Below are 14,681 nucleotides of genomic sequence, written 5' to 3' on the forward strand. Positions count from 1 at the left end.
TATCAGATAAAGGACTAGTATGCAAAAATCTATAAAGAACTTATCAAACTCAACACCCAAAGAACACATAGTCCAATCAAGAAATGGGCAAAAGGGGATCCCTGGGTAGCGCAGCGGTTTGGCGCCTGCCTTTGGCCCAGGGCGCGATCCTGGAGACCAGGGATCGAATCCCATGTTGGGCTCCCGGTGCATGGAGCCTGCTTCTCCCTCTGCCTGTGTCTCTGCCTCTCTCTGTCTCTCTCTCTCTCTCTCTCTCTGTGTGTGACTATCATAAAAAAAAAAGAAAGAAATGGGCAAAAGACCTGAATAGACATTTGTCCAAAGAAGACATACAAATGGCCAACAGACACATGAAAAAATGCTCAACATCACCCAGCATCAAAAAAATACAAGTCAAAACCACAATGAGATACTACCTCACATCAGTCAGAACAGCTAAAATGAACAACTCAAAAACAGATGTTGGTGAGTATGCGGAGAAAGGGGTGTATATCCTCTTACACTGTTGGTGGGAATGCAAGTTGATCCAACCACTCTGGAAAACAGTATGGAGATTCCTAAAAAAGTTAAAAATAGAACTACCCTATGACCCAACAATTACACTACTACATATTTATTCAAAGGATACAAACATAGTGATTCAAAGGGGCACCTGCACCCCAATGTTTATAGCAGCAATGTCCACAACAGTCAAACTATGGAAAGAGCCCAGATGTTCACTGACAGATAAATGGATAAAGAAAACATGGTGTATATAGACAATGGAACATTACTTGGCCATCAAAAGGATGAAATCTTGCCATTTGCAATGACCTGGATGGAACTAGAGGAAATCATGGTAAGTGGAAGAAGTCAGGGAAAGACAAATACCATATAATTTCACTCTTGTGGAATGTAAGAAACAAAATAGATGAACATAGGGGATGGAAAAGAAAAATAAAATAAGATAAAAAACAGAGAGGGAGAAAAACCATAAGAAACACTTAACTCTAGGAAACAAACTGAAGGTTGCTGAAGGGGCAGTAGGGAAGAGGTGATGGGGTAACTGAGTGATGGGCATTAAGGAAGGCACTTGATGCAATGAGCACTGGGTATTATATGCAACTAATCCATCATTAAATTCAACTCCTGAAATGAATAAAACAGTATATGTTAACTAAAACGAGTTTAAATAAAACATTAAAAAATAAAAATAAAACTACTGGGATTACATCAAAATAAAAAGCTTCTTCACAATGAAGGAAACAACCAACAAAAGTAAAGGCAACCTACAAAATGGGAGAAGATATTTGCAAATGACATAGCCAATAAAGTGTTAATATGTGAACTATATCAAGAACTTTTACAATTCAACACCAAAAAAAATCAATAATCCAATTTTTAAAATGGGCAGAAGACATGAACAGATATTTCTCCAAAGAAGATATATATATATGGCCAACAGGCACATGAAAGGATGTTCATCACTTATGATCAGGGAAATGCAAATCAAGCTACAATGAGATAACACCTCACACCTGTCAGAATAGCTAAAATCAACACCACAAGAAACAAGTGTTGGTGAGGATGTGGAGAAAAAGGAACCCTGTTGCACTTTTGGTGGAAGTGCAAACTGGGACAGCCACTGTGGGAAACCGTATGGAGGTTCCTCAAAAAGTTAAAAAAGGAACTACCCTAAGATCCAGCAATTGTACTTAAAGATTTATTATTTGAGAGAAAGAGAAAGAGAGCATGTGAGTGGGAAGTGGAGAGCAACAAAGGGGGAGAATCCTCAAGCAGATTCCCAGCTGAGCACGGAACTCAATGTGGGGCTCAACTACTTTCTTACATCATACATAAATTCAAAATGAATTAAAAGCCTAAATGGGAGACCTGAAACTGAACCACCCAGGGATCCCCTCAAAAAATTTTTTAATTGAAACTGTAAAATTTCTAAAAGAAAACATAGGTAGTAATATCTTAAACAGCAGTCTTAGCAATATTCTTCTAGATAAGTCTCCTCAGGCAAGGAAAACAAAAACAAAAATAAACTACTAGGACTACATCAAACTAAAAAGCTTTTGCACAGGAAAAAAAAAAATCAACAAAACCAAAGGCAACCTACTAAGTGGGAGAAGATATCTGCAAATGATATATCCAATAAGGGATTCATATTCAATATATATAAAGAACTTATACAACTCAACACCAAAAAAACTCAAATAATCCCATCAAAAAATGGGCAGAGGACCTGAATCAACATTTTTCCAAAGACATAGAGATGACCAACAGATATATGAAAAGATGTTCAACATCTCTAATCATCAGAAAAATGCAAATCAAAGCCACAATGAGATAGCACCTTACATCCATGAGAATGGCTAAAATCAAAATGACAAGAAAAAGCAACAGTTGACAAGGATGCAGAGAAAAAGGAACCCTGTACACTGTTGGTGGGAATGTAAATTGCTGCAGCCACTGTGGGAAACAGTATGGCAGTTCCTCAAAAAACTAAAAATTGAAACACCATATTACCCAGTAATTCTACTACTGGGTATTTACCCAGAGAAAATGAAAAATTAAGTGAAAAAGATATATGCATGCCTACGTTTATTGCAGCATTATCTGCAATAGCCAAAATATGGAAGCAATCCAAGTGCCCATCAATAGAGGAACGGATAAATAAGATGTGGAGTATATAAATATACAATGGAATATTACTCAGCCATAAAAGAGAATGAGATCTTGTCATTGGTGACACCATGGATGGACCTAGGGGGTATTATGCTAAGTGAAATAAATCAGAGAAACACAAATAACATAGGATTTCACTTATATGTGGAGTCAAATACACAAAAAGCAAAAACATACCCCTAAATACAGAGGTCAAACTGATGAAAGGAGGTACGCAAAATATGAAGGGGAATGGGAGATAGTCTTCCAGTTACCAAATGAATAAATCACAGGAATAAAAGGCATACAGAATATAGTCAATGGTATTCTAATAATGAGGTATGGTAACAGATGGTAACTACACTTGCAGTGAGCATAGCATAACACATAAAGTAATGGGAGTAGTATTACCTGCAGAACTTTTTTTTCCAAAAAAAAAATATTTTTTTAAGACTTTATTTATTTATGCATGAGAGACACAGAGAGAAAGAGAGAGAGAGACAGAGGCAGAGATACAGGCAGAGGGAGAAGCAGCCTCCATGCAGGGAGACCAATGTGGGACTTGATCCCGGGACTCCAGGATCAGGCCCTGGGCCGAAGGCAGGTGCTAATAAACCAATGAGCCACCCAGGGATCCCCTCAAAAAAATTTTTTTAATTGAAGTATAGTCAACAAGCAGTATTAAATTAGTTTTAGTAATACTACTCCCATTTTGATTATTAGCCCAAGAATTCTAAGTTAAATTTCTGGTAATCACTCAAACTAAGGTATACTGCCTAAGAGAAAACAGTTGATTGGCTTAGGATTGCAAATTCAGTTTTAAATTGAAAGTAAGCATCAAAATCAGAGATAAATGACCAAAAAAGATAAACTACAAAAAAGGTAAATCACAGGGATTTGATCAAAAAATAATATTCCAGGACAGATATATCAGAAAAGATACATCTCAATGATTATCATTAATTATAGCACAAAGTAATGGACTGATGATCTTGAATCAAAAAATTATAGTGGTTGGAGTATATCCAATGTACTCAGAACTGAGGAGGCAATGTAGGGGTATCAAAAGAAGTTAATTACCAGTTTAATTACCAGTAATTACCAGATTAATTACCAGTTTTCAATGAATATTTGAGTTACTTAAATTACCTAAATGAATGGAAACACAGTACAGTCTCTACCCTCAGGAACTGTAGAAATGTAGTAGAAAGATAAAACGAATACAAAAGAAACTTAATTATTAAATAATTTGAACACAGTTTACCCTCAAACAATGCAGGGAGTTAGGGGCACTGATCACCTGCACAGTCTAAAATCCACAGATAACTTTGATGCCCAAGAACTTACCATGAATAGCCTATTGTTGACCAGAAGCCTTATCAATAACATACACAGTCAGTGAACACATTTTTGGCAAGTTGTACGTATTACATTCTGTATTCTCACAATAAGCTAGAGAAAACATCATGAAAATTATAAAATACATTTACAGTACTGTACTATAAAATATCCACATCTAAGTGGACCCACAAAGCTCAAATCCATACTGTTCAAAGGTCAATTGTATGTCAAGTTAAGAAATCAATGAAGTCCTTGAATAGCTGAAGATACACAACTGCCAACTGATTGAAGATAAATTTAAAATAATTTTTAAGGCATCAGGAAGCTTGCTGTAGAATTTAGATCTGACTTTATTACTTTTTATTTTTATTACCTTTATCACATGGCATTTATTTAGTATATCCTATTCACACCTTTGCACTGACTTGACATATAAAATTGAATCTATGTACATAATGTTCAGCTCCAATAAAACTGTAAAAAAGATTACTTTTAAAATACAGTAAATATATAACACGTTTTGAAATGATAATAAAAATCAACCTGAATTCAGTGACATTTAAAATATCACATTATTCCCCAGAGAAGTGTTCAATGCAAAATAAATGCTGCCTGATAGTCTACGTTCAGTTTGTGTCTTTACCTCTATTTTCAAGCAAATACTTTTTTTTTTTCAAAGATTTTATTTATTTATTCATGAGAGACACAGAAAGAAAGAGGCAGAAACATAGAGGGAGAAGCAGGTTCCATGCAGGGAGCCCAATGCGGGACTCAATCCCAGGACTCCAGAATCACACCCTGAACTGAAGGCAGACGCTCAACCATTAAGCCACCCAGGCATCCCACAAATACTTTAAAATTAGTGTTCTGCTCCTTATAAATCTCCTTTTTTTATAACATCTGATTTTTTTTTAATTTCCATATGCAATGTAATGTTTTAGCACGCTGCTTGGGATGCTCGTTCTAAAAACACTGTTGGCCAGTATTCAGAATATCCTTTTGGTTTTAAATACTGGTCAGGAGAAACAAATGATGTAAAAATACATGAATAGTTTTCTATTACAGAAATGAAAACCTGATTTGCATCCAGAAGTGCAAGAGGTGAAGAGATTTAACCCTTTCCCTAGATGATAGGGCAATATATGATATATTGCTTCAGATATTTGAGAAGGCTGTGATGTATTTTTATACTGACATAGAAAATTATAAATTACATTGAATTAGTATCCATAATCATATATATATTATATATATAATCCATATATATATAGTGATTATGGATACCAATAATATATATTATTAGGCAGAAATTCCAAGGGCAGGGAATGCTTCGGTCATTAAGAAACTGCCTGTGAGCGAGCCAGGTGAGCACAAGCAGCGGGTGAAGCTGCGACTCCCTGTGGGGTGGGGCACAGTGGGTCACAGCAGAGCAAGGAGATTTTATATATATATATATATATATATATATAATCTCAAGAACTGGCTTGTGTGTGTGTATATATATACACACACACAAGCCAGTTCTAAAACAATTCACTGGTTTAGAATTTATGAACGGAAAGCTCACAAAGTACAGGAGACATTTTATTCATTGTTACTGCATATTTATTCATCATTTATATTTCTAACGTTTCGGGGTAAAAATCATATTATATTCATTCACACAAAATACTCTTAATTTTTAAGTAGTTTGCTATACTGAGTGTTTTGCGGGTTAAAAACACACACACACACACACACACAAAAAAAAAAAAAAAAAAACCTGCTTCTATTTCCTAAGTTGATCAGATCTATGCAGCTCATTCCTATACCAGATGCTAAAACCTTAAGGTTAATCCTCATCATCTTTGAGAATTTCTATAGAATGCATCAACTATACTGCACCTATATTTATAAATTATATTGCCCAGCTGCTTAATCAGGACTAATGCACTCAAAGAAACTAGATTCTAAATTCATGCCAGGTAAACTGATGTTTTTTCCAACCTGTATAAAAGTTGATCTTCTAAGGCATATGGAAAAGAAATACAATGTTTAACTGGCAGGACAGCTTAAGTACTGACAACCGACCAATGCCCTACAAATACTCCTCTATTTTGCCAACGGGCTGAAGATTAACTTCGACAGCATCCTGCCCGATACAATGAAGTCAATCATGACAATTAGATCATATGATGTGTGTGACTTTTGAGATAAAATATTTAAATTAAAATAGTGTCTGTTTCTATCACTTGCAAATGTCTATATACTAAAATCTCTACAGTCTATAAGGTACATACCATTTAGAAAACACAACTGGTCACATATTGCTCTTTTCAAATATACTCATCTTTATAAGATGGAAATCAATGTTTGTAGCATCAACAGGTTTAATTAGCAAATTAATAATTATGACTGTCAAATCAATAGCCAAAGTGTGCCCTTGATTGTAATCAATATTATAACTAACTAATCTGTAAATTACATCACGAGTTGTAATCCCCCATCCACTACTAGAACGTGCCCTGTAATATATGGTGACTCTAAAAGAAACACAACCGCATGTGCCACATCAATAGGTTCTCCAAACCTCCCAAGAGGGATATTTTTCTTTAAATGTTCTTCCTTCAAGTCTTTCGTCATATCTGTGTGAACAAATCCTAAAAGAGAAATGTTTATTTAGTTGAAAAGCGTAGACACTACGATATCTGCTCAATTTTAAATAAAAACAAACCTGCTCCTGAAAATTTGAGATTTTTAACAGACCTGTTTAGGAAATACAGAGTTCTGCTAGCAACCAAGTCAAGTCTACATTTTTGTTCAATTTAACTCAATGAACACTTACTGGACACAAAAACATCTGACTCCGAAAACTTGGCCCAACTCCTAGCACAATATAAGCAGGTAGATACAAACATGAATAAAAATTACATTCCTTAGGTAACCTGTAGTTTACAGAAGAAACATTCTCTTGTTCCCCTAAATATAATAAAAGGTCATCTGGTGAATACCCTTATACACAAAGTACCACAGAAAAGTAATAGTAATTTTCACTTGATTGGGGGTAGTGGGGTCATAGGGTTAGAGGGAAGAAAGGTGGTCATGTGAACTGATTTGGCAGTTCTGACAAAAATTAGTTTCATTTGCTATAGCTAAGATAGCTGATGGTCAGAAAGACCAGTATTTCCAATACTCATATAAGAAAAAAATCTTATGGAATAATCTTATTCTGATGCAAGCATATACTAAAAATTCAAAATTTAACATGGCATTGGTAAATGAAATGAAGCTTGAAGAGAACATTTTCTAACATATATGATTCTGTAGTATAAAGTACCACATAATATGCTAAACAATCAATTCTAAGTGACTTACATTATAGATATATGCCGGAACTACACATTTTTAAAGAAAATCTAGTGAGATTAGTCTGAGGCAAATACATATTACCAATAAAATACCCAACTTACACAATCAGTATACTGTACACTACCCATTTAAACTTTTATAAGGAAAGCAAATAATTACTGCTCATGAAATTAACAATAAAAATATTAAAAAATAAAAAATAAAAAAATATTTTTAAAATTTTAAGGTCATGAAAAATACAGACTAAAAGCCAGACACGTGAAGTGAAAGTTAAATGTCAACCTCAAGAATAGTTTTTTTAAAAAAAGCTTTCATATTGGCTTGTGTTAAAATGAAATCATTTGTAATTCAAGCTGTAAATCAACCTAAATACAATGCCATTTAAAGTATTAGGATAGCCCTTCGGCCCCAGCGCGCCGAGGAGCAAGGCCGCGGAGGAGAGCAGGCGTGGTGCTGCCGTTCCCGCCGTCTCGGGGTCCGCGCCTCTCGCAGGACCTTCAGCGGCGCTGTGTTGGGACAGAGCATCCGGAGGTTCACGACCTCTGTGGTCCGTAGGAGCCACTATGAGGAGGGCCCCGGGAAGAATTTGCCATTTTCAGTGGAAAACAAGTGGAGGCTACTACTTATGATGACTTTGTATTTTGGATATGGATTTGCTGCACCTTTTTTTATAGTAAGACACCAACTGCTTAAGAAATAAGGATGTTTTAATTGATCCACTAAACAGATGTGAAAAGGAACATTTTAAGAGGTGCAGTCTCTGAAAAAAGGATCAAACTCTTGAATTCAACATACTCAACATGTTTATAAATAAACTTATGGCATGAATCTTTAAAAAAAAGTATTAGGATAAATGTGAACTAAACACTGTATTAAGAATTAACATTAAGGTCACTAGTTTACTTTTTTTTTTTAAGATTTTATTTATTTATTCATGAGAGATGCAGAGAGAGAGGCAGAGACACAGACAGAGGGAGAAGCAGACTCCCTACGAGGAACCTGATGCGGAACTTGATCCCAGGACCTAAGGATCTTGATCTGAGCCAAAGGTAGGTGCTCAACCAAGGAGCCACCCAGGTGTCCCAGGTCACTGGTTTATTATGTAATACTCTTAGTATTTATTTCTCTTTGCCTTAGGTTTCATTTATAAATATCTAAACAGTTTCTTAAAAGTCTTATGAGGAGTAATCATAAAGTTTTCTATCATGAGCTTGAAATAGTGACAGCTTTCTTAGGGAAAAAGTAGTAACAAGCTGAATGTCTTTCAAAAAAGGAACTATTTAAAGAAATCATGGTATAGCCACACAGTAAAACAATATGCAGCCATTAAAAACAATGCTATGAAGGACACTTAAATGAGGAAAATAGTATTTGCATATTAAAAAGGAGCTTATAAATGCATTATAATCCCTTTAAAAAGTAAACAAAAAATATATACTAATGACTAAAACAACCACCAAAATATTAACAATGATTATCACTAAATTCTAGAATCACAAGTGATGATTTTTACTTTCTTCTCTGTACTTGTTTGTACTTTCCAAATACTTTACAATATATGTATATTATTTTGGTATTCAAATAAAAAGTTACTGAAAAAGATGCACAGTACTAACTTCAGATTGTCTGTAAGGAGGACCTGAAATAACAAAATGATGTTACATTATTTGTGTTTCACCGTGAGATTACATTGTGAAATATGACCTCTTTGCCATTAAATCTTACATGTATTTAAAAAGTCCACAACATATACTTCAATCCCTTTCATCTTTAAGAACAATGAAATGGCCAGAAGAAATGCAAGAATAAAGAGAAGTAGCTGACACAGATAATAACACTAGATAACCAGCTTTTGCAGAATTTCAAGTGAACTGTAAATGAAACCTCACCTACAGTGAAGAGTCAGAATAATCAATAGGCAATCCAATCACCTTAAAAAGCACTATCATGGGACTTCCTGATATCCAAAGTTTTATGTCTTTGACACACTTATTTGCAAAAATACCTCAGAGTGTATTAGGAAAAGAAAAAAACACATCTCACATGCTTAAAAAGCTGAATGAATTAAAATTATGAATGTAACATTTTAAGTTGACATTATCTTAAAGAGTTCATGATACACTTACTTTATTCTAAGGTTGATTTGAATTCTGGCAAAATTGGCATAAAATATTTCCCCACTAACTCTCAAGATCCTCAGCAAAAAATCAATAATGTGTTTCAATCTTTAAAAAAAAAAAAAAGAAAAAACTTGAGGCACCTGGACGGCTCAGTCAGTTGAGTGTCTGACTCTTGATTTCGGTTCAAGTCATAATCTTGGGATCTTGGGATCAAGCTCAACTCAGGGTTTTCACTCAGTGGGGAGTCTGCTTGAGATTCTCTTTCCCACTGCCCCTCCCCCAGCCCACTCTCTCTCAAGTAAATAAATCAAGAAAAAAAAAAGCAATTCAAAATAACTACAGTAAAAATGTTTTGCAAGAAAGACTTTGTAATGATGAGTTAGCAAATTCAAATTCCAGACTCAACTTCCAGTGAGTTTTTTCTGATTCTGCTTTTTCTCAAAAGTAGCATTTTGTAGTAAAAAAAGACCACTGGATTAGGACACATTAAACTAGATTCTGGTTCCCTGCTCTACTAAATACTATCAAAGCTATGACCCAAGCAAAGTCATGTACTATCTAAAACTGTAGGACTGTTTCTGTATTATAAAATGAGTGAAGTAGATTGAAAATGATGGCTCCCTGAGATGTCCTTTAGCTCTACAAAACTACGATTCTAAGATGAAAAGTATGGCTCACTAAATGACAAATTCCTTGAAGATTAGAAAAGTGAGCTTCCCTAAAAGTACCCTCAGTTCCTACACTGGTAGTTGGGTGGATAATTAGAATAGCTCCAATTCAGGAAGCACAGATGCTAATCTAGGTTTTCATTCATTCTGTACAGAAAGAAACAGATCTGCCTAGCTTCTAGGTAGATGTCAGTCCTTACATGTTTCTCCTTTTGAAGACAAAGAATAAGGCCACACAATCTGTGAGAGGCCATCTGAAGGCATTCCCATCTTGGAAAAAAAGGCAGATCTGAACAAAGCATGAGGTACAGAAATCAAGAAGAGAGATTTAGACATTGAGACAAGTTTAAGAACACTTCTAGGGAGATGGAAAGAAGTCTTATGCTATAGAGATATTGGCCAAGAAGACAGTCTTCCAAAAAACAACCAAGTAAGCCAGATACACAGAACAGATAAAGGATAATATCTTGAGGCTTTTTGATAAGGTCTTGTTCAACATTACAGCCTGGATTCAGTCCTGAATCTGTGTCCATGTTAGGTCAATTTTGAGGACAGAGAGGTATCATCTGAATCCGCAATGGTTCCAAGAAGTCCAGAACTGGAATCATGATGTGTTCAGACACCCACCTCATATGAAGATTCTCCCTCCACTGCTCAAGCTTAGAAGATAAGGATGTTATTTCACAAGGAGAAGTTAGACAGATTCTCCCCAGGTCTGTGAATGTATAGTTATAATGATAATCCTAATGGAACAGCAGCTAGCCAATCCTGAACTCTAGACAAAAAGACTAAAATAAAATAAATATCAGAGGCCAAGTTGAAAAGAAGGGATTAATTCACCAATACTGGATTCTCCTCTTTGATTATGTTTGATGTGGAGACTGAGAACATGTCCAAAGACGCAAGAGCTTTTCTGTCATCATTATCAGCACTTTCTTTTTTAATTAATAGGCTTATTTTTAAAGCAGTTTTAGTTTTAAAGAAAAACTGAGCAGAAAGTAGAGGGAGTTCCCATATACTCTCGTATCACATTACCCCTATTTTCCCCAATTAATACCTTGCCTTAGGGTGGTACATTTAATAGTCCAATATTGATATATAATTTTTTATATTGATACATTTTTAAGTAAAGTCCATAGTTAACATTAGCATTCACCCTTTGGCTGGTATAGTTCTCTGCTTTGACAAACAAATAACATAATGTATCCATCATTACAATATCATACAGAATAATTTAACTGCCCTAAAAATTGTTCTGCAGCTTTAAAAAACTAATGTAAATCTTTCCCAAATTTATCAGAAATGAGGTAAAAAATGTGAAGCTAATCTCTAATGACTCCAGGCTCTAACAAACTGCAATGTCATTTTATGCTGCAGCTCATAAACCATATGATCCTCATTTATAAGTACATTCATAACCCAGGTCACTGCGCATCAGCAGTCTATTAGATTCTCTATCATACAGCGTAAGACCTGAGCAGAGATATTAGCAGTCCTTAAACATTTCACAAACTCATTTTTGTGCTTGTATCTCTCCAGTTTGTGCTCTCTCCTTGGCCCCACAGGACTCTCTTCCATATCATTTGGTCACTGTATTTTTAAAGTTCTGAATATTTTGCTCTCCTACATACGTTTTCCTATGCATGTATTTACAATGCCTTTCAAGCTGGGTTACAAAGATTACAAATTACCAGTAGGTGCCACTGTCCAACAAATGATGTTATTGATCACTTGTTGGACAATTAGAGATTTCCAGCTGGAAACAAAGCTATTACTCCTTAAACCAACAACTGAAATGACATACACTGATAGGACATGCACTTGACTTAGAACAAGGATACATGTTAGTTCCACATATGTAACAATACACTCAGTATATCTTTTTTTAAAAAGGTACAGATAGGAGCACTTGGGTGGCTCAATTTGGTAAGCATCTGACTCTTGATCTCAGCTCAGGTCATGATCTCAGGGTTGTGAGATCAAGCCCTATGTCAGGCTCCACACTAATGTGGAGCTTGCTTAAGATTCTCTCTCTCCCTTTCCTTCTGCTCCATCCCTACTCTCTCCCTCTCTAAAAGAAATAAAGATAAATAAAAAGGTATAGATATACTTTTCCACATAAAAGCAAGTACATGTTTCTTATCCAGTAAGAATTTATATGTGATAAATTCTAAACAAAATGTATTTCTTTTATTCATTTTTGGCTAGCTATATGATAAACAGCATCTCATTTCCATATTAGTTGATCATTATTTTAGTTTTGAAGGCTTTTATATATAACACCGACCATATATTTAAATAGGACACCAGGATTTTAGCCTATCACCAACATTAACAAGTGTAGGATGTATACTATTTGATACATCTACTGGCTCAGGTTTTGATTCTCTAGATTCAAAGAAGAATCTAAGAAGATTAAAATAACCCGAGTCACTTTTCCTTAAAAGAGAACAGGCCTTTGCCAAAAACTAGACTAAGATTGTAAACAAACAAATTCGTATGTCTTAGTATTATGTTTGTCAAAGTGTATACAGAAGCAGTGTGAAAAATCAATTCCATACCAAATAGCACATAAGAGCACATAGAGTAATACCTGTTTTGAGTAGCTGCCAAGCTTATGCAAACGTTTGTCAATAAGATTTTCTCCAAGTAGTAAACATAAAAACCCTTCAACTTAAAAAGTGAAGGGAGAGGTGGACACTTAAGGTATCCTACAAAAATAAATGCAATGCTATACTATTTGTCAAAATTTAAAATTCATATCCCTTTGAGTCTTAGCAGTTTCATTCCCACAATTACACTCATATATTCCTAAACATACAAAATAAACTACATACAAGTATTGCCACTGCATTATAAGTTGTAATGGCAAAAGATCAGAAGCAACCTAACTGCCCATCAAGAGGCAACAGGTTAAATCAATTATGGTATACCCAGAAGACAGACATTACTTGTCTTTTAATCCAGCCATTAAAAGTAATGCAGCTGTCACATAAGACCACATATCAAAGGGGTGCCTGGGTAGCTCAGTTAAGTATCCGCCTTCGGCTCAGGTCATGATCCCAGTATGATGGGGTACCCCACATGTGGCTCCCTGCTCAGTGGGTAGTCGGCTTCTCTCTCTCTCCCCTCTGCTCTCTATTGCTCAAATAAATAAAAATCTAAAAAAAAAAAAAAAAAAAACACAAAAAAACAACCACATATTGTATGATTTTGTTTATATGAACTGTCCAGAATAGGGAAATCCAGAGACAAGGTAGATTAGTGGTTACAAGAAGCTGGGGAGATTGGAGGAAAATGCGGAGTGAATGCTAAAAGCTACAGGTGTCTTTTAATATGAGGAAAATGTCTAAAATATATTGTGGTGATGATAGAACAATTCTGTAACTATACTAAAAACCACTGAATTGTATACTCTAAATGGGTGAATTGTATGATATGTGAGTTGTATTTCCATAAAGCTGTTATTTTAAAACATAAAGCAGTTCTATACAGAATAATATGGAATCAACTCTAAGATATATTGTATTATGAATAAAGCAAGGTACAGAACACTGAATAGTATGATACAACTGGTGTTTTCTTTTTACATATATTTTTATATATTGTATATTCATATAACTACACACTTACATATTTATATATTGTATGTATACACACATTTTATTGGCTTGTATATGAATTACTGAAGACACTAGTAATTGCTTTTGAGGAAAGAAACTAGATGATCAGGAGAGAGAAGACTCACTTTTCAATCTATGCCTTTTTGTACTTCTGAATTTTGTATCATGTTTTATTATCTATTGAAAACACATTTTTAAAGTAATGTATCCATTATAGTGTCAATTCATCGAATATTGTTTCTCATATTCAATGTTTTCTAATAGTAAGATTTATCCATGATGAGAAAATTTTATTTTAGATTTGAATAACAAAGCTTAGTAACTAATTGATCTTTAAAAAGTCAATAACATTAGACCACGAATAATAGCCTAATTTATTATTTTCCCTGTTTCTTGCTTTTCCTGTTAAGATTTGCCTCTTAATAGTTTACCTTAACTGGAAACTCCATTTGAAGGTGATCAGTTAAACTAACATAAGAAACATTTGTTAATGTTGAGGCTTGTCAGTTCTATTAAAAGATCTGGTGATGAATCTGGTTGAAACTACTACCTAAAATAAATAAATAATCCATAAAATCAATTTAATTCCTCTATTTCAACCTGCACTTTGCTTCTGACCAATTAAACATATTCATACTATGAATCCTGCTAAATATATATGGCCATCATAAAAAAGGCCACCCTATGAAGTGGTCACATTTTTAGCAATAGGTTTTTTTTTTTAGTACAAATTGTACTAGAAAGATCTTTAGGAAAGGCTATATAAAACACTCATAAAACTTCCCTTTGTATACAAATTGGATTCCCCATTACTTAGCCTGTTGCCTTGACAACTAATTCACTCTTGACAAAATTAAGCATTCCTTCTATGGTGTTTCCATAGCATCATACATGTTCATCTACTGTACATTCATCATATAGCACTATAA

The 14,681-nt window shown here is 34.6% G+C and overlaps 2 protein-coding genes across 3 annotated transcripts in view; one reads left to right on the forward strand and one right to left on the reverse strand.

The window, feature by feature from the left end:
- CBR4 (carbonyl reductase 4) overlaps nucleotides 1–14,681 on the reverse strand; it is a 156,851-nt gene that overhangs the window by 129,406 nt on the left and 12,764 nt on the right. The window contains exon 5 of one of the 2 annotated variants that reach the window (XM_055317308.1): nucleotides 6,304–6,632. The exons of the other annotated variant lie outside the window; for it this stretch is intronic. Within the exon in view, the coding sequence (XP_055173283.1) occupies nucleotides 6,454–6,632 (179 nt within the window). The 3' untranslated portion in view covers nucleotides 6,304–6,453. Of the gene's footprint in view, nucleotides 1–6,303; nucleotides 6,633–14,681 lie in introns of those variants that run through there. 2 annotated transcript variants of the gene reach the window in all.
- Nucleotides 7,238–8,182, forward strand: LOC129504628 (cytochrome c oxidase subunit 7C, mitochondrial-like). Its single transcript, XM_055317416.1, has 2 exons — nucleotides 7,238–7,260; nucleotides 7,729–8,182. Exons 1-2 carry the CDS (start codon nucleotides 7,238–7,240, stop codon nucleotides 8,039–8,041), a joined length of 336 nt encoding a protein of 111 aa, XP_055173391.1. The 3' UTR covers nucleotides 8,042–8,182.

This window comes from Nyctereutes procyonoides, unplaced genomic scaffold (assembly GCF_905146905.1).
Source record: "Nyctereutes procyonoides isolate TBG_1078 unplaced genomic scaffold, NYPRO_anot_genome, whole genome shotgun sequence".
In the NCBI taxonomy this organism is placed as follows: Eukaryota; Metazoa; Chordata; class Mammalia; order Carnivora; family Canidae; genus Nyctereutes; species Nyctereutes procyonoides.